At 45.8% G+C, this 21480-nt stretch overlaps 1 protein-coding gene across 1 annotated transcript in view; it reads right to left on the bottom strand.

Annotated features, from left to right (window-relative positions):
- The window catches only part of TANC1 (tetratricopeptide repeat, ankyrin repeat and coiled-coil containing 1), a 235757-nt gene that overhangs the window by 42549 nt on the left and 171728 nt on the right, over positions 1–21480 (bottom strand). The window contains 7 exon segments of the mRNA XM_034643399.1: positions 3633–4240; positions 6112–6278; positions 7501–7732; positions 10033–10190; positions 10193–10339; positions 11137–11259; positions 16852–17115. Coding sequence (XP_034499290.1) covers positions 3633–4240; positions 6112–6278; positions 7501–7732; positions 10033–10190; positions 10193–10339; positions 11137–11259; positions 16852–17115 — 1699 coding nt within the window.

Raw genomic sequence — 21480 nt, 5'->3', positions numbered from 1 at the left:
ACTGCGGGTTCTCCACAGATGACTGTTTAAAGTCTATGCTCCCTAGTACGTGCTTCTGCTAACTCCTCCATTCCATGACCAAAGCTCTAGCCAAACCAGACTTCTTATTGCCAGAACACACCCTGCGTATTCTGACGGGATGCCTTGGGCAGCTCCTCCCGTCCGCAATGGTCTCATTCCACCCACTGACATCCCATCCGTTCATTCCTCAAGCCCGTGACACGCAGAAAAGAGAACAGACAGGAGGCTGTTCAAGGTTTTAAAACTCCTCGTACAACCCTAATGAACTGACAGGTCCGGGGAATGATCATCAGTGGCTCTGGAGACACTGAGATGTTGTGGGCATGTTGATGGAAGCAGACCTACCACCTATGAAGTATCTTTGCAAAAACTATTTTAAGATAAAATCTGATCAAGTCTCTAGATTTAACTACCAATTTCAGGAAAAGAGGTGATAAATACATTCAATACCATGAGCATGCAATCAGCAAAATTCAGATTAAGGGAAACCATACAGGACAAATTACTCTGTCATTTTTATTTTATTTTTTTTAAGAGAGAGAGTGCAAGGAGGGGAGTGGGGATGGAGGGAGAGGGAGAGAGAGAATCTTAAGTAGGTTCTATGCCCAGCACAGAGCCCGATACGGGGCTCAATCTCATGACCCTGAGATCATGACCCGGGCCAAAATCAAGAGTCAGATGCTTAACCGAATGCACCACCCAGGTGCCCCTCCATCGTTCTCTTAAAGAAATGCAAAGACAAAGCAAAAAGAGGAGATGAAGGAGGGAATCTATAGATTACAAGAGACACCATAAAACACATTTTATAGAACTTATCTCAATCCTGATTCAAAGATACTAGATAAATATGAAGGAAGTGGAGAAATTTGAGCACAGCTAAATGTGTGATAATACTGATCAATTACTATTAATATCTAAGGTGTGCCAATGGTGTTGAGGTTAAGTACAAAAATGTCTTTTTGGATGCCTGGGTGGCTCAGTACGTTAAGCATCTGCCTTCAGCTCAGGTCATGATCCCAGGGTGCTGGGATGGAGCCCCACATCAGGCTCCCTGCTCAGCAGAGAGTCTGCTTCTCCCTCTCCCCTTGCTCCTGCCCCCTGCTCATGTTCTCACTCTGTGTCAAGTATATAAATAAAATCTTAAAAAAAAAACACACACACACACATTTTTTTTTGAGGTCCATAATCTGTTACTCAGGGGTAAAATGTCATGGCATCTATAACTTGTATAAGCAAAAAACAACAGACATAATGAAATGTGAACTATGCTTCAGTCTAGGTGATGTGACTGAAGACTCCAAGCCACTTACTCTGTATCTTTTTAATTCTGCTTCTGTAACTCTAACCTAAGGAATAATCAAACCTGGGAGGAAATATTGCTTTTCTGCAAAGCGCCAAGATATTTGCAATAGGTTTCTTTATTTATAAGTAACCCAGAAACAATTGCCAGGCAGTTAAGCACAATAAGGGGACAGTAAAGCACATTATCATTTGCCAACTAGGAGGTTTGCACAGCCCTGAAAAATGATACTTTACTACGATTTCCAAACCACTCACTAAGCCATCCATGATGTGTAAACAAAACAAAACAGTTTGGGAATTTTAATACAGAAGAGTTGGAGAATGCTTAAAATGAATGGAAAGAGTCAGAAATAAGTGAAATGTCATTGTCTCTGGGTGTTGGGTTCTTGGCTTTCTCTCCATAATTGGGGCAAAATTACAACTAATTGAGATGGGAAGAGAAATGCTACCCATCTTTCAAGGTCCAACCCAAACGTCCTCATGTATGTGAAACATTTTCCAAAAATGGTCTCCGCTAACTGGAAGCTTCTCTTTCATGTAGCTCATATGCAGTGTGTTTTCCTTACACATGGCCATCTCCTGCCGTACCCGCCCTTGTCCAGAGAATCTGTGTGTTTACCACAGTACCCTGAAGGTGGAGATCTTCAAACTTCTGCTGAAATGCATCCGGTAGCATCCGTCCACCATCTCTATCTGCTAAATGAAGTTCAAGAACTACAGGGGTCTTGGGTGAACGCTGATGAACATAACCCCAAGAAGTAGCACCTCCTTACACTTTGTGCCCTAGGTGTCCCTCCTGCCCTGGTGCAGTCCTGGTCCTGCCCTGGGTAAGTCTCCATGCCTACTTGTTGGAACACATCAGGACTCGGGAGCTGCCAGTCACCGAGTGGTCGGCTCTGCCCCAGGCTGCATACTGCCAGTGCCGCCGACCCCCCAAATCAGAGCTATGCTTTACGGTGACTCCAGCACAACTACTTCTGCCTCGAACTCCAGTAACAAATCTACACACTCTGCTGAAGTCTTTCAGTTTGTTTCTATGTTTCTACAAACTCAACTACAGCCTATCTTCCTACAAAATGATCTGACTCCGCTAACTATGTCAAACTTATAAAATGGCACACATTTCACCTAGTTACTACAGTCTGCTAAATAGCCTGGAAGTTACAAGTTTATTGCCTCAAACCAGACTTTTTCAAAAGAACAAATTTTTAGCCCAGGGTTACCTAAGAAAACAACACTACCCACAACATAAAACACCAGCCAGACCCGTATTAGGTCAATGTTAAGTCAGTCCTCGTGCGGAGGAAGGTGGAGTGTGGCTCACAAACGCTTATTGACCTCCTCCTTTCCAGACCCCAGCATCTGGTCAAACCCCATCCAGCTCATAGGCGACAGCCCAGCCACTTGCTGGCCCTGTTACAGAGTCGGGGGCAATTCTGACTCACGGAGAGCAGAAGCCCCTCAAGACCGCGGGGATGCAGGCCAAGGCCAGGCAGACGTAGTGGGATAGGAACCCAGCCTTACTGAAATGAAAGCATCTGCACCCTTAGATTCCTGCTCTCTCACTCTGACTAGCACAAGGCCACACAAGGGGCAGGCACACCGCCCCCCCTCCCCTGGGCAGTGAGGAGAACTGCATCCTGGCCCAGCCCTGCTGAGAATCCTCCACGGAACCTTTGACTCCCTTGATGCAGCTGCCCCAGCACCATGTCGTCAACAGGGCATCAGAGGTCTGAACCAGAATCCTGCCGAGCCCAAATCCCAATCTGTTACACCACCCTGAACTGCAAATGCAAAGTGAGGCAGCCCGATGTGATCCCTGTGCTCCTCTCTGGGACCACAGACTCATCTGGACCCTGGGACAAGATGCTGTGCCCAAGAGGTGGCAAGGTGGGTCCTGAGGGTCCAAGAAAGTCCACAGACTGCAGGTGAAGAAGCTGAGCAGACAGCAGCCCCTGGAGAAAGCCCACTTCCTGGAGCACGTAGCACACCTTGCCACATGTGATTCCCACAAAGGGCCTCAAGGTCCAGAAGAGAATAGGCAGCACACAAAGGCCATCGGTGTTGCCCAGCTTCTCTCTCACCAAAGTACTGAGGAATCCCAAAATTCTAGCGATTAAAGGAAGGAAGCTTTTGTTTAGGAGGTTTCACTGCCCTCCTGAATCATTCATCCCGTGTGCCTTTCCATTAAAAAAGACCAACTGTTGGAGGGGGGAGGGGGGAAAAAGGTGAATTGTGTTTGAAATCCGCCCCCCCCCACTGCACATTCGACTCCCTGCAAAGTGCTTCCAGAAAGCGGCCTGCCGTACCTGGGCTCGCACAGGAAGGCTGTGTTCTCACCGTCTGCTCTCCAAACAAGCCACTCCCTGAAGGACGGGTGACAGAACATGCGGGTTTTGTCTCGCCTCTTAATGAGGAAGCAGGAGAGCGCCTCCATCCTCTGCTGGAAGTCCTCCCATCCCTGCTCCCCTTGGATGTGGCCCGCATTAATAGCCTGGAAGATCTGCTCGTCTGTCATGGGGTGGAGGGACGCGAGCGCCACGTTCAAAATCGGAAGCGCTCTCTCGAAGGCAGACTGGGTCATGAACTTCATGTTGCACTGCAGCAGGTAGAGCTCGGACAGCGACACGGGCACCACCTTGTAGCTGGCACTTTTGATGACCAAGTGTCCCCTCTGGAAGAGGTCCAGGGTGAGCTTGAGGTACAGGTAGGAACCGAGGCTCCGCAGCACCAGGTGGCTGCTCACTTTCCCGATCAGGGCGGCGTCGGCCTTGCCGTTCAGGGAGATGTTGCTGAGGATGTCCTGGCTGCTGTGGACCCTGTGCTGGACATAGGCGTGCAGGTCACTGTGAATGTCTTTGTTGTCCGGGAAGTCATCCAAGGAAAGCTTGACAAATGGCAGCGTGCTTACGATCTCCTGCGGGGGAGGGGGAAAAGAAACCCAAAAACCCATGGTGTCACTCCACAGAGATTTCTTTTTTATGGTAGCTGCATTTCAAACCAGATTCACTAGTTTTCTTTCAAGGAGGATTTTCATGGATTACAGGGACTCATTGTTTTGTATTAAAACATGTAATAGGATAAGTTGAAGATAAAAAGCTTATGTGAAAGAAAGCCTGATGTGAGATCGAATCAGTAATAGCTTTCCCGAGGCCCTCGTCTGAAGCCCTAGCGAGATGTAAGAGCCCCGAGCAGACAGTGAGCTGGCCACACCAGCCAAGGGGCAGCGAGATCCTGAGGTGACCTGATCCCCATAATCCTTACATTGTGCAGAGGTTATACAACAAGGACAGACACAAACCAGCGCTGTGTATCTAAGAACACGGCCAGACACTGAGATAAGAGGCATCCCTCACCATGCATCAGATACGGGGACGGCAGAACGGAGCCAGGAAATCCAAAACTGCCCCAGCCCCAGCCTGCCCTGAGAAAGCTGCCTACTTCAGACTTCAGTGGAGCCTACCATCTTTTTTTTTTTTTTAATCTGCTGTTCTTTCAAAGTAAATTTTAAAATGGAAGTATAACATATGAACCATAATTGCATGGTGTCATTAATCTGCACAAAGTCAAACATACCTGTGTGACCAGCAGCTAGAAACAGAACGCAGCCAGCTCCCGGAAGCCCCACGTCGCCTCCTGTCCCACCCCGCCCTAAAGATGAGCATTAGCCTGACATCTCAAAGCAGAGACGAGTCTTTGGTTTTTTCTTTAAACTTCCACTATCATTTCTGAAGAATTTAACTCCATGTCCTCATTGAATTTAATAATTGCAGGGGGCAGGCTGAGTATAATTACCCCCATTTTACATGGATGCTAAGGGACCTGTCAAAATTTACATGGCTAGTACAGAAGATACAGGACTCCTGTTCCTTTGCTCTATCGATTGCCAAATTCTGCTTCCTGTGTGATAAATGACTGCAAAGGGTATGAATCAAATGTCCACAAAAACAAACATCAAGCTTGGCTGAGGCCTAATGCCACTTTTAATGAGAAAAGAAAGAACACAAATGCTATTTTTAAATAGACATCATCATAAAAGGGCAAAAAATCAAAATCTCAGAGTAATATCTTTACTAAAAAAGGACAGGGGTAGAGGGAAGGAGTCAAAGGTTGTTAAGATATAATTTAGGGTTCAAATGAAGGGAAAGATGGGGAAGAGAATTAAAAAAAAAGAAAAGAAAAAACACCACTCTTAATCTGGCTGCAAGTGGTAGCTCATGCTTAAGTTTCCTGAAAAAATGGACCTTCTTTAAGGCCTTAAAAATCTTCCCTTCCTCGCTTCATTAAAAAAAAACAAGAAAACAAAAAATAAAAACAAAACCCAAAGTCCCACTGCAAACCCACACAAATTAACTACCGGCAGGAATAACTTTAAACTCCAGTGGACAGGGAAAACCCAAAAGAATCCACTCCCAAACTATTAGAAGTTATAGAGCAATTCAGTGATATGGCGGGATACAAAATCAATGCTCAGAAGTCAGTTGTATTTCTATAAACTCCAGTGGACAACCTGAGTTACGTGCAGGGCTGGACACCTGCATTTTGGGAATACAGGGACAGAGCCATGCTAAGTAAGAGGAGACTTTCCTGACACCTTGATTCATGTGCCTTGGAAGGTAAAAAGGTCCTTGTTTCACCCATTTGAGGCTCTGTGGACTAAATATTTCAAAGTCCTAATATAGTTTTCAATTCAGCAGCTAAATGCTTAATAAGAGCTTATGTTGTTAATCACACCGTAACATTTGGGCATGGGGTCTTGTGCAAAGAGATTTGAGAATTCTTTCTTACCTGAAAATTTGCTCTTACAGTCACAATCAACTTCAGCCAGGCAGGAAATTTAGAAATAATTTTGGTAATAAATGAAGAAAGTGTATCTCCATAGTCAGGCTTATGAAATTCAGCTTCGTTTAAGCCATCTATCAAGATAATGTATTCTTCTTCAGGAATTTTCTGCTCTAAAGGATAAAATAATTTTTTAATTAATAAATTATACTTGTCTATAAAATGGCACCACCCAGTGTATTTTAATTCATACTTTAAAGTATTAGGAAAAACTAAAAAGTTTATATATCACAAAAGAAATGGTTCTCACAAAAGCATATTTTTCTATTAAATTTATAACAAAAACCAGAGCACACAGCCAAGAGAAAAACAAATCTTATAAAACAGCGTTCAGAAACATACTGCATTACACATATTAGCAGGATCTCACGCATGTATAGGACACAGTTAGCTCTTCATAAATTCCTGTCACTGGGGTAAGCTATGGCTAAGATAACTAGCACATATGGAGATTAACCCTGGAAAAGACTCCAGGTCCTCCCCATAGCACTCTCTCAGTGCATGTCAGGGAATAAAAACTGACCCTCAAAGGCAAAGCATCTGGCCCAAGGCACACAGCCAGCCAGTGGTGAGAACCTCTCTTTTATGGACTTCTAGAACAGGGCTCTTTCCCACAAGCCTCAATCTAGTCTTCCATTTATTAGCACCAACTTTCTGCCCAGGAAAATGAGGAGGAATGATGACAACAGATTTGTTTCGATTCCCTTTTCTCTAGCAGAAGTGCTAATACAGGCAGGAAACTAGCTCAAAAGGTGAGGAACAAAAAGGAGAAAGGATAAGAAATGCAACAACCCATAATAGCATTAACATCTCCTACCTTGCTGAATATTTCAAGGAAGGAAGGAAGGGAGGAAGAACGAAAGACAAAGAACGAAAGACAGAAAGAACGAAAGAAAAAGAAATCAAAGGAACACTTCTAGAAAAACCTTCAGGTTCAACTCAACTGAGCAGAGGCCCTGAAAAAACATATGCTGGCAGTCACTCAATTGACCAACCTATTGCCCCACTAGGTAGGAATGGACATAAAATATGCAGGCAACAGTTTCCAGGGCGTAAGTCCTCTGAATAACCTATGGTGACAAATTAGCTACTCTGGAAATATTCAACTGTGGAGGTAATTCTTTATTAGAGATGCTTCTTTTAAAACGACACCATTCAGGAAGCACGGAAGGACTTTGGGGAGACGGTTCTTGGCAAAAGGAGCAGCAGTACCCAGATTCAGCCACATCCTCCCCAGGCGCCCACCCTCACTGCCATCCAGGTCCTCTGGAGGACCACCCTGGGGGCTCTGGACTCCTGAGGACAGAGAGGGTGTGGGTGGCTGCTCAGAGGTACCATTTCTTAGGCTTGTGAGCGGTTCCAGCACTCCCCTCCTGAAGGCGGCCACCGGGTCCTGCACGCAGGACCTGAGGCTCAGCATGCTCTGGAGCTGGGGCTCCTTTATCAGCAGGTCCCTGTAGGCAGCCAGCTGATGGGCCCGGCACAGCAGAGCCGCGATGCTGTGCACGAACTCGGGCACCAAGCACGTGTACGTGTTGTCAGCTTGGCAGTAGTGGTAGGCCACGACCTACGGGGGAAGCACAGCCATGAGCATCACCGTCCCCCCTCCACACGCCCCCTCCATAACCCAGTGTTCCCACCTGCCACAGTCACGAAACACACTGCTTCTTTTCGCCAGCACTGAGTCATTACTTAGCTTAACTGACTCAGTTATTCTTTCATTCACACGCTTTGCCAAATTCTGGGCAGACTTTTAATTGTAGCCACAAATCCATCTTGATTAGCACTAAGATCAGTACACGTTACTCCGTATGGAAAATAAATGAATAAAACTCATGCATAAAACCTAAAGCCTACCCTGGCTTAAAGCAATTCCGAATAATCCCAATGTACTCAGCATCCAGAAGCGCCACATTTACTGCATTTCCGCTTTCACAAACAGCAGCATCTCCTTGGGAAACGCATCTGCTGCTCCCCCAGACCAGGTAAAGTTGGTGGCTAGCGGAGTCATGCTCAAAGCCACAGCTGCTTCCCACCCAGCCCAGGCCAGAGGGCCAGGCAGCCTGGCTCAAACCCTCCACCCCCACACACAACCCTGACACCGTGGAGAAATTCAACAGCAACACACTTTGAAGGACCCAAATCAGAAATCACCAGGCGTCTGCCTGTCATGTGAAGGGACACATAGGAGGAGACTGGTTCCTGCCCAGGCCCTGAGGGGATGAGAAGGGCTGCCTTTGTGGGGACGGATGTGAAGTGGCAGCAGGCTGCTTGTTAGAGAGCCCAAGCAAAGGGCCAGATGCAGAAGGGTCTTGGAAGAAAAGTGCCGTAGACATATGAAAACTCTGATACCTTCCCACGTGTGAATGAAAGGAGGAAGGAGAGTACGAGGCAAGAAAGGTGAAAAAGGTAAAACTGTACTTGTGCGAACTGCTCTTTGCTCTTCAGCAGGGTGTGAGCGCCTGCTGTCTCCCTGAGCTCTGCACACGCCCTGCCTCACTAGGTCTGGGTCACAGCTGAGGGCAGCACACAGGTTAAACGCCTGGCCAGGATGACAGACAGTCAAGGGAAGTTCTGGGATAAAGATTCCAGGTCAGCAGACTCTTAAGAAAAAGTGGCAAGAGTAGATGTGGCCCATGTGGAACTGTCCTGTGACTTCTGTTTGAGATTAGATTTATCGTCCACACTTGGAGGAAGGCAGATGGCTCTTCCACTGCCCCCTGGACCAATGAGCAGGAACACGGAACGACCCTCAGGGAGACAGCCCGCGGCACGTCTATCTAGCACCATGTCTGGCAAAAGAAGTCAGTTGGCCCAATGGCGGGTCATGAACTCCACCTGGAGCGGTGACGGCTTGCTTTCATTCCATACGGTGAATTTTATAGGCGGTAAGAATATGCTTCCGCCTCAGTTTGTGTGCCTACATGCGTATACCAGGCCTTCCATGGAACACGCATCTCTTACTGTGGGTCACAGAGTGCTCTGAAAAATCACCGTGCCAGGGCGGCTTTGAAGTCTACACTCCATCCCTCATCTCAGATCAGCCATTTCTGACCCGAGGACTACACCGAATCAGCAGCCAGGGCTTCCTATGCCAGTGAGGAGCGGCTCTCACCTGAGAAGCAAAAAGCACAAAGCAAGCATCTGGGACAAAAAAGCCTCCTTTCCTCGCTCTTGCACCAAACTCACCTCACTAGATGGGTATCCTCAGTAGAGGCCCCTGACGCCGGCCCCCTCGCGTCCCCCAGCTCTGCCAACTCACACCGCTGCTGCCCGGGGAGACCCAAGCCGGTCAGCAGGAGTAAGCGATGTACCTGCTCGAATGCAGAGCGTGGCTTGTGAACTCGTGATGGATGCTGAGCACATGGGAAATTTCAGGAGGACCCTGACGACTATGCATCTACAAAGGGAAAATCAGCTAAGTCTGTTTTATAACATGGCAAGAACCCTCTGACAGAAGGACGCAGGGAACCAAAGTCCTCAGGGAAGGGAACACAGGCGTGGGGGCCTGGATCACGTTCATGGCTCCCAGCGTCCTGCTCCGGCACCAAGTGAAGGCCAGCACGTGCTTGTAAGGACGGATTTGTGGTGCCCGTGATACAACCCGCTACTCTGAGGAGTTCTTTCAATCCATCGTTTAAGATGAACAGAAGTCCACTGCCAGTGTCTGGGGAGCTTTATTGTCATTAATACCTTTTACTTGGAGCGCCCTATCACTATTTTATCAAGAGCTACATTTCTGCATTCTATGCAATTATCTCTGTTTTAAGATCCCTCTCTAAATTCCTTTCTCAGAAGCCAAACTCACAAGTGTCCCTCTCTCTCCCTCCCTCTGAAAGGCTCCCCTAGAACACAGGAGCAGATTACCTTAGAAGCAAGGTACTTCACTGCATCCTCTCGTGGTCTCTGGCTCTCAGGAGCATCAGACACAGACCCAGACAGTGTCTTTGCCGTGTTGCTCACACCTGCAGAAGAACTCGGTGAAAGCAGTGGGGTGAAAGGAAGATCCTGGGCGGAATCTGAAGCTGCAGAGANTCTGTGTTCCTCAAGTTTTCTTCTATCTGGTGAAAGAGCCAATCCCTTCCCACAAACACAGAGTCTGTTGTTATGCTTGGTACTTCAAACAATAGCGGTTTCAACAAAATGTCCTGTGGCTTGTAGGGAGCAAATCGTGCTTAGGGGGGAAAAAAAAAAGGATAATTATTTTAGAAGAATGTCATAATTTTATACACTTAAAAACCCAATTTAGCATTGCTTTTATGTTATACTTAGTATTAGCCTTTAGTTTCATGCCACCAGGGATCTGTGTTTCCAATCTGGTTCTATTAATACTTCTGTAATACCTCATTTATAAGCCCTCCTTCCCCCCATTGGTTTTACAAAGGGTCCTATTAAAATGACCGGCTAGTTCTGTCATCACGACTCAGGACAAACATGCAGAGAATTAGAGAAAGTGATGCCGGTGGCCAAACCAGGTCTCATTGGTTTGTCTGAAACAGGATCTAAGATGGGTTTCTTCCACTAATGTAGGAGTTAAAGGGAAAGGCATTTTCCTAGAGACAGGGCCCCAGCTCTCATCTGGGTGTGATGACATGCGGCCCCTTCGGTGAGGCTGCGGACCACCCGACTGTGCATTACGGGAGGTGGCCAATGGCCCACGGACCTGAAACAAAGCTGATTCTTTGTTGGTGACAAGTGGGTGTAATCCCGTGAGTGTTAAATTACCCCTCACTTCAAAATAACATACTGCAGAACTATTTTTCAACTCCAGAAACAAGTTGAACACAGATTTTAAGGAAGAAGCCCCAAATCTTTAAGGATGGTCCCCTAGCACACCAAATAGATAAGTTTTTAGCACACACATGTCGTGTTTTTAAATGAGCTGGTTTAAATGCTGGTTAGCACAGATCCTCAATGTTCAGTGAATGCATTCATGATATCCGCTATCCCAGCAGGTGCAAAGATAAATACCTTTAACTTCCTGTGCCCTACCTCCGGCTGTATTGTGCCACGGCAATCTAATTGATGTTCGAAGAGGGGCATTTCTCTGCCCGTCTAAATAACTCAGATCTTCCAACTTGGTTGAGCTTGTCGCTGTAATATTAAACTCAAGTTTAGTCTTTTCAAAGTTGATTTTATCATCATACCCAAACTACTGTAAGTCATAAATCACTAAGCAATTTCATTCAGGCTTTCAACAAAATTGACTTCCAGGTAATTTTGGCTCTGTTCGCCCACCCCAGCGTATTTTTTCTAGCAGTGAGGTTAACCAAAAAACAGTAAACACCAAGTGTCCTCATTCTTTAAGTCGCTGGTGGTATGGTTGCCGGAATTCGCCACCATTCCTGGAAAGAAACAGACTTCACCAAAAACGTTTACGAAGAAAGTTGACCAGCCAAGTGTCACTCAATAGCTGAAGTACTTACTGCAAACACATAGCACGGTCCTAGGGTCTTCTCTGCAGCTCTGGAGAGCCTTCCGTGGTTGCTGGAATTCCAACCGTGTTAATTAAGTGAGCAGAGTCTGCAGTACAATTCCACAGTGCTCAAATACCAAGAGTCAGCTCCCGGCTGTAAAGTAGCCATGTGGATTTCATCGGAAATAAACATATTCCTAAACTTTATGTTTTTTCGTATATATGATATACTCTATTATATTTATTTAATTCTAAAAAGAAGGAATATTTACCTCTGATCAAATCGATACAACTCACAATATATAGGTACCAGTTAAAATGCATTAATGCTATTCAAGCATACATACCACTTGGGTTATAAAAACAACCAATACAAAATAATATTGCTAATTCTTAGCAAATCTTAACAGTAAATACACAATTCATGTTTTTGCCCTAAAAGAAAAAAAAAAAGAACCTCCTCTTATTTGCATATACATCCTAGGCCACAGTGAGAAAATTCTAAATAAAATTAACCTAATTTGTTTGTGGGTTAAGTGGCCCAACATAAGGTACTGCTGATCCTAGACATATAATTCTCTTCCAGGATAATAAAATATAGGCATCATTTGAGGGTGAGTGTGGAACAGGAGTTGAATTCCAAGGGTGAAGGCTTCTAAGGACTGGTGAAATCATTAGTGAGACCAAGCTTCGAGGGAGAAAAGTCAAGCTGGGCCATCTGTCTGCTGAAAACCTTCTGGCGGACAGCATCCAGCCACTGACCAGCACCATCTGCTTCATCTGGGTCCTCCCTATTTCCCCTCCTGAGGCTTTCAACCTTTTCTTCCTCACTGTTAGCAAACCATCTGCCCCCGCCCATGACTCCTTCATTCAACAAACATCTGCGTGGCTCCAGGGTTTGGCTCTGTGGGGGCATGCCCCTTCTTTCTGAGCCCCCCAAAGGGCAATCCACCACACCCCCAGTCCCAGGAGAGACATCTGACATCATGANCGCCCATGACTCCTTCATTCAACAAACATCTGCGTGGCTCCAGGGTTTGGCTCTGTGGGGGCATGTCCCTTCTTTCTGAGCCCCCCAAAGGGCAATCCACCACACCCCCAGTCCCAGGAGAGACATCTGACATCATGACTTCATAACAGCATGCACTAAATGCTCCTGTATCCTTCTGGTGAACATCCACAGTTTACTTACACATCATGTGCACACTTATGGCAATACCCCACACAAATCTTTCCTATTAGAAAGATTCAGCTAATTCCTTACCTAGGAATTCCAAATGGACCTAATTTATGGGAATCCAATGGCAGCCTCTAGCTTCTCTCTGGGTCCTTCCCAACTAGGGTGTGTGAAACTTCCCAGACAGCCACCAGGACCAGACTCATCGCCCTGCCTCCCTACAATAATACTGCCTGGAACATACATTTCTAGACTCGTGCCTGGGACCTGGGATTCCGAGCCAGGCCTCTGCAAATGCCCCTCTCCTTACACATCTTACCGTGAATACACCCGCATGTTGGAGGCTGAGGAGAAGGAGCAGCCACAGCTGTAACCCGTAAGCCACGCTCAGTTCAGAGCTGGGACAGCCACAAATATCTGACCTGCTGCTCAGCCCTAGGGAACTCAAAGACACTTGGAGCCTCCAAAGGGTTTCCTATTTCCCTTCTTCTCCTGACCCCTTAGAACATGACATTCAGTTTATAATTTTGTGACAACTGAAAGGATTAAGAACATGAAACTATATAAAGGGCATTCCAAAGAGAGGATTGCAAAAAAGCCCTAGCTTGACACAGATGCAGGAGACGTGAGGCTGCAAACACCTCTGTTTTCAGATTTCCAGTCACCACAGCTCTGGCTCCCAAGTATGCAACAAAGCGGCCTCACCCACCCCGCACGCAGCTCTGCTTCTCGGTTTCAAACATGATTAAGGTACACTGAGATGGAGTGGCTCAGGGGGGCTGCAAACCAGGAGGTGCTGGCTCCCTCTGCTTTCTAAGCCGTTGTCAAGGCCACGGAGAGAGACAAGTTGGGACAATGAAGCTTCAGCTGCCTGCTCGGCACCCTGGTGCTCCTCACCTGGCAGAGCAGGCTACCTGGACCACATTCTGCCTTCTCACACGTGTGCACAGATTCTCAGACGTTACTAGAACAATTTGACTCACTTCTGGTATTTAACAATAAAGGTTTTCGAATTCCTCAGCAGGACTCAGGGCCAAGAAAAATCAGAGGTAAAGCAATAGTTTTATGCTGCGATAAACCTGCTACTAACCCTACAGTTAAGTTATACACTTAGTGCACGTGCACACGCGCGCACACACGTGCACACGCGCACGCGNACACACACGTGCACACGCGCACTGCATCTAACATGTGAGGGAGAAAGACATTTTGAAATACTACAGGAAAGGAGAATTTTTTCAGGAGTGGGGTGGGGTGGAGGGAGAAGCAGAAGGAAACTTTCCTAACCTGAGCAAAAAGAAACACATGTTTAAACACCGTGGACTAACATATTAAAGGTAAATGCCATAAAGTCTAGGCAATGACCAGTTAGAACTTCAAGAAAACTGGCTGGTAATTCTGTTTGTTGGTTTCTTGGAAAACTAAACGCTGTGTCTGTGATCCACTTAGAAAGCATTTCAAAAGAAAAAAGAAGTTAGTCAAAAACAGTAGAACCTTATCACCCAACTTCCAGATTATCTAAGACATAATTTTAAAGGCTTCTCATTCTGTTTTCTAAAAAAGGAATGAGGTGTCCGTGGCACACATTTGATGTGGTATAAAGTAATAACCCGACTGCAGCATTTGAAACCAAGTCCCCTCCAACAGGTACTTTTACAAAGAAAATCTCTGTACAGTGAATCTCCAAACCTAGCCAGCTTATTCTTATGGTCTTTGACATAAGAATTTTACTGTACTAGACACAATAGTGAAGAGACAACCACAACACAGGCTCACTGACAGTAAAGGCTGGCAACCTCAGGAACTTGTTTCCATACCCTCACCCCCCAGGGGAGGCCAGATCCCCAGGGCAGCTGTGAACAGAGGCCTGACATTCTCTTCCCTTCACCTGCCAGTCCTTACTCTGCCCTCCTATGCCAAACTTAATTGTTTGATGTTTCCCAAATGGCAATTTATTTGTGTTTATGTGGCTCTTCACATGCAAATACTTCGGAGGGATTGCAATAAATGGTCCTTGACATATTATTTTAATCCTTCTAACACTGAGGGTTGCCTACTGCCTTGTCTGTGCCAGCTGGCCTTCTAATCACTAGACAAAGTGCTCCGCACAGTCCACACAACCTGAATATTTCATTCTTTTCAATGATACGTGGAAAAATCTTGCCACAACTGCAGAACTGAGGTTCAGTTTTAGGGGTAAGGAAGGTGGGCAGTGAAGACTCTCTCAGACTCTTAGCTTGTTAACGGATTCCATGAGGTAAGGATCTTGCTTATTTACAAAATAAGCTTTTAGTTGATAACACCTGCAACACAGAAAGGTGAGCAAGCCCATTAGGCCAGGCAGTCACCACTCAAACCTAGAGGTAAAACCCTCCCATTCCACAGGAGGTCTAGCCTGAGTGCGTACATAGACACTAACGAATGAGCACAGCAGAAATCCGAAAGCCCTGCTCTATAATCACCACGTTCTCCTGGAAAAACTCAGCTCCTACCCACTGTCACTCCACATGGCAGGAGACCGACCACACGAAAGAGCATCGGGCAGAAAACATAACCCCAAATGGGGGGCTTTCAACACTATTAACGTATTAATGTGTTTACTAACTTTAAAATAGCTTGATTAAATTGAATACAAGTTTGCTATTTTGTTGAAGTCAATACAACTGTCAAGTTCCAGGATCGTACAAACGAACTGTTCATCCTAACTAGGCAGATGCGGTATAAAAGGCCTTGGGTGCGACATACTGTGCCGTCGGTAGCGGGGGAGCGATGGGAGGGCATAAAAGCTTTTGTAAGAACCATCACTCAATACACATGACTCTCCCCAGAACTTCTCTCTGGCAGACACGCCAAATCCCTCTTCTGGAACAAGTCCATTTACTTCCTTTGAAAGTGAATTAGAGCTGCCTCTCAAAACTTTTCCATTAGGGCCATTTATGTATCAGCTGCTTTTGAGTTCCAATGAAAAAAAAAAAAATGCCCCACAACAACCAGACTGGCCTGCCACATCCCCAAGGAGCAGTACAGAAAAATCCTTTGATGTAGGGGGAGACACCTGGGTCTTTGTGTTAGTAGAGGAGAAGTTTCAAGTGCTGTGTTGGTGACAAAGAAGGACTGAAACAAGGGCATTTCTACATTCAACTCTAGAGCACAGAGTTTAGAAACTCTGGACCGTAAAAGCAGGCAGGACAGCTCAGAACCAGAGTTCTTTTCTTCACCCACCCCACCGCTCTCCTTGCTTGACGAACACCCTCTATCAACTAGCAACAGTCACCCCTTTTTGTGTCCTCGTCTTGCTCCAGCTGCCTCAGCCTGCTGCGGGGCACGTGCCTTGCCTGATTGCTTTCCCTTGACTGAGAAACCTCACTTCCACCGAGTATGTTCTAAGCTGTGAGCTCACTTGTAACTGCATGATACAGAAAGTGGACCTCCCACCTCTATGATGGGCCTCAACGAGAAAAAATCAGTTTGAAAGTTGGATCAGAAATTCTCGGAGCTGATATTAACAAACTCATTCTAAATAAGGATTCCTGTTTACAGAGATGTAATAAAAAGTTATGAATTTAGGGGCGCCTGGGTGGCACAGCGGTTAAGCGTCTGCCTTCGGCTCAGGGTGTGATCCCGGCGTTGTGGGATCGAGCCCCACATCAGGCTCTTCTGCTATGAGCCTGCTTCTTCCTCTCCCACTCCCCCTGCTTGTGTTCCCTCTCTCGCTGGCTGTCTCTATCTCTGTCAAATAAATAAATAAAATCNAAGAAAATCTTTAAAAAAAAAAAAGTTATGAATTTACTCAGGCTTAAAATATCAAAAACAAGGACACAGTTTTTGGCACTTTCTTCCTTCCTACACAAAAGAGCTGTAGAGTCTAAATATTAGTTTTACAGAATTCCAGAGTGGAAGGATCACTTAAAGACCATTAAGGACAGCCTTATCATGCTTACAGCTGGGAAAGCGGAGACCTAGACGAGATAAGTGCCCGGTCCACGATCACAAAGCTGGCTTGTGTCTGGATCAGATTCCCAGGTGGAGAAAGTGAACATGGGGCACCTCAGACCCAGTGAGATAACCCTCCTGGAGAGAGGCATGGCCTTACCTGCAACTGAGTTGGGCCGTGGCATTACTAGCGAGTTGGAGCTCTGAGAATAAGGGACCGGACCATCTCCAACTGAGGCTTCAGTTTTGGGCAGCACGCTCTCCGCTGACCCAGGGGGCTCCTCTTCTGCCACTGGGGAGCAATTATCTGCCCTGCGATCATGAAGCACTCCTTTCTGTACCCCTAACCTTAGGCTTCCGTCCTTATTCCATTCCAAACTGGAGCCACTCCGGTCATCATTTTCGGATGAACTTGTAATTGTGGCTGAAATGAGAGACCAAAATACTTTGAAGGAGGCCAGCATAGCTGGGGCTGTTGAGAGTTAACACAAGCACACTGCCCTCCCCATGATGAATGGAAACTTTTCCGGTCCATGCAGATTTTTATCAAAGTATGTTTCATACAGCGTATTTTGGTAAATTAGAGGAATGTTGCTTATCAAGGAAAATAAACTAAGCCATTCTACAGGGGAGGGAAAAAAAGCTGGTAAGATCATGAAAAAGCTGCCTAAAAGTATCTGAGAGTTAACAGTAAATCTACGTAATTTAGAGATGATGTATCTTCTCTTTTTAACAAAGATAAATTGCTCACAAAAGAATTCATATCTCATTAAATTCCTTTGAACCTATAAATATCTTTTCCCAAATTAATATTTATATAAAAGGGGAGGGAACAAGGCGATACAATGGTTAATGCAGAGAAGATGGAGGAGAAAGTCTATGAAAACAAATATAGAATTACAGTCAAGCAGAGAATTTGATCCTTAGAATTAAACTTTATAACAGCTGTTCAAGATGAACTGGAGAGAGTGACCGGACTTTATTCCTTTAGCAGCATGGAGAAGAAGACCTCCTGGCACACAGAAAACAAGCATGGGAAGGGATGCTGGACTGCAGAATTGTAATTTAGCCTCTAAGAAAGAAAGCCAACATGGAAAACCATCTTGGCAAAAGGGGAGGAATATGACGCAAGCACACAGCAATATTCACCCTACGTGGCTTCTACAAACAGCCCCTTCCAATTCAAACACCTGAGCCCCCTGCAAGCCCAGGTTACCATGGACCCAACACTGGCTTGTACCCTTGAGAACAAGGGCCATGTCCTCTGACCCTTTTGCGTTCCCTGTTGGGATCCCCACAGCCCAGGCCCTTAACGGACAGAGCCAATGGGATGCTGCAGAGCAGAGTGTCTGGAGAACTCGGCCACCTGGATTAAGCTCCTTCATCCACATAACCTGATGACACGCACTAGCAGCAGGCTAGTGAATTAGCTCCAACAGCCTCTTATCTAGGATCAAAGGGTCTGAGTTTTGTTTATTTTTACGATGCTCTTTGAAAGGTTTACAAGTAAAGACAAAGCAATTTCCTCGCTGCGACCGCAGGATATTCCGTCACAATTCTAAAATGGTCTTTACTCCTGCTGCTCCAGGTTGCCTTCATCATGCACTGCTTGCCTCCCTATTTCAAACATCCTTCCTTTGTGCTAAGCCTCGGACCATCTACCTCGATCTGGTATCTCCCTCCTCTGAGCAGCACAGCACCTGGCACATACTAAGTGCTCAAAATATGTTTGCTTATTCAGTGAATAAGCAAATGAACACACGTATCTTCCAACTGTGGCCAGAGATACTACACTTAATCTCATTGTTTTTGATTTAGGACTCGAAATTCTGTCTCCAACCAAAATCTAAGTGGATTTGGGATGGGCCCATCACTGGGCGTCTGCCATTACTCCCAGCATTTCCAAGTATTCTATCAACAGTATTAAAACTAATTTCTCCATCTATTTGGAATCAATCACAGTCTTGTGTGTTTTTTTAAGTGGACCATTCATATGAGCATAAGTATAGCAAGTATGACTCTTTCTACCCTGAAAATGCTGGTGGTGGTGGTAACAGCAGCCACTAACATGTACTTAAGGTTACTGAATGTCGGGGACTGGGCTAATGCTTCGTAGGAAGACACTAATTTATTAATGAGATCATTGTTTATTAGTAAGTATTAATGGTAACCTTGTTAATAAGTTGTGACTGTGATTGTTACAAGCCTTCCTTTGTAAGTCCAGTGTTTGGGACTCAGAATGCTTTCCCACAGACATAGTTAGATTCCCAGGCTCCCCCAACATCTAAGTTACAGGAAAAGTGTCAGAGTGGGGGTGACTTGTTTGGTTTTATTTTGTGGCTCTTTTATTTTGGGGAACATACTCGTAAGGGAAAAAAGCCACAGGAAATCAAAGTGATGTTTCTCCTCATTCGCTTTCCGTAAGTGCCATGCACTGCAGAGTGAAGCCCCAAGAATCTGAGTCCTGGGTCAGACCTCAAGCAGTGGGAACAGGAACTGGGACTTCCCTACCTCCTGCGGCAGTCACAGCAGCAGAAGCGGCATTATGGAGCAGGGACAGCCTGGTCAGGGGTCCCAGACCACAGGGACTGGCTGAAGGACCTGCTTCCACCACACAGCCACCGTACCCAGGTACTGAGGAGGAAAGTGGGTAGGGGAGGAAAACACCCAGCTGTGGGAACAGGAGGGAAGTCCAAGATGGGGTTGCCATTTCAAAAGGGGCCTAAGTTTATAACGTGTTTCTAAATAGGAGACTCTCCCAAGTGCCCTCCTGATGTTCAGCGAAGACACACATTGTGCTGTGCAGAGAAGCGAGCAGCTCTCAAGCCACAGGCCCACCCACTAGGATTGCCCCACTTCGCCATGTTCTTCCCTGCCATCCAGGGCCAGAGGAAGCCCACACGGCCTGCAGCCCCACAGCATATTTTCATCTTAGTTCAGGCACAATTAAGCCCTAATGCAGACTCAAGGGGGCAGATGAAGGCCCAACACGTTTCCCCATATGACCCAAGAAACACACCAAATAGGGCAGCTCCACAGTCACCAAGAAAGAGAAGCTGGTTCCTAAAACAAAGGACAGGCTACTCAAAAATACCAATTTTTCTTCCAGGCTACCAAATTCTAACTCTTAATTCAGTTAACCAGTCACCTTCAAGTTAACACACACACACACACACACACACACACACACACCCCTACAGCAACATCTTCAATATGACGACTTAAAAAAAAAAAAAAACTCAAAAAACTACATAACATTTGACATTTTCTGGAGATGCGGATAATCTCTCAAGTTCCCTAACAACTCAAACATTCTAACACTTTATTCCATCAACCAGTACAGATGCCATCTTTTCTCCATTAAGACTTGCCATCGTCATTCAGACGGGGGCTCTACCACTCTTCCAACACACAGCACTCTGTTACATGAGTGATCCATCAGGTCTCAAGTTTTATTGAGTTAAAAGTTAAGTTTTGCTTCTCACAATTTAGTATTGCTTTAGGTCTGGTCCTGCTCCTTGGTTTACATGTGCTACTTCTGACTCTATCATTTGAAAACTCCTTTAACCAGGGACAGCACACATTCTCCTCCTCTGTAGTAAATGGCACATTTAACGAGACCTACTGGTGCATGGGGTTATACTACTTCCAAAGCATGTCCAGCACATGGTAGGACATACACATGATCACCACAAGCCTGGAGAAGAGGTCGACAGGCTGAGAACCATCAACCTAGCTTTACAGATATGGAACAGACTTGGGAGAAACTAATCTCTCTTCCTCTATATCTTGCTTTCCCTCCCTCCTTCTCTCTCTCTCTCTCTCTCTCTCTCTCTCTCTCTCTCTCACACACACACACACACACACACACAGAGGCAGGTCTAATACCAGCCTTTTTGCCTGCCCACGTACTATATTAAAACTCCCTTTGCCTTGCATAGCTCTCAACAAGCCGAAGTTCTTTAAGAGTCTGTGACAAAAAGTATTTTGCAGTTCATGAAGTCTGCCTTGTTAAAAACAGTAGTCCCCAGGCAGGGGCTAGTGGAGAGAAGCCAGTCATGGGTGCACAGTAGCTGGGACGAAGTTACCGGTTGACTAGGAGGTGGGAGAGACAGACAGGCCTACTCAGTCGTTAAATGTTTTGTTTGTATAAAGTACTGCAATAAAACTGTATTCCTTCTCCTTCCCAGCTTTCCTGCACCCCCTTCTTTGTCCATTGAAGGTACTTTCATATGTTGAATGTATACTTAAAATAGAATTTTTAAAAAATCAGTTTAAGTTTGGGCCCCAGTAAGTTGTTTGGTAGGATCCAAATCAAGTTGCAGGTTTAAAGGAACATTAAGAAGGAAATTTAAACAAGTACAGTTTTAGTTCAGAATTGTTTAGGGACTAAGGGCCTTTGACATCAAACAGACACCACACAGGTAGAACGGAATTCATCTGCCTTTGAGATGGAGAAAAGTCTCCAGGTAGAAAGTGCAAAGGGCTTGGGTTCAAGCTTTGGCTTCTCCCCCTCTGAGGACCTACAAAGGGTAAGTTCCTCCAGGCCGAATACTGGGAATGGGCATGGTTTTGGTCTTTACCTTACAAACATCAACTTTTGTATTTGAGCTTCTCTCTCTTTTTTTTTTTAAGATTTTATCTATTTGAGAGAGAGAGAGAGAAAGAGCACAAGCTTGGGGTGAAGGGGGAAGAGGCAGAGGGAGAAGCAGACTCTCCGCAGACCAGGGAGCCCAACAAGGGGCTCAATCCCAGGACCCTGGGATCATGACTTGAGCCGAAGGCAGCT

This window comes from Ailuropoda melanoleuca, chromosome 2 (genome assembly GCF_002007445.2).
Source record: "Ailuropoda melanoleuca isolate Jingjing chromosome 2, ASM200744v2, whole genome shotgun sequence".
NCBI lineage: Eukaryota > Metazoa > Chordata > Mammalia > Carnivora > Ursidae > Ailuropoda > Ailuropoda melanoleuca.
This window is presented reverse-complemented; position numbering and strand designations above follow the sequence as displayed.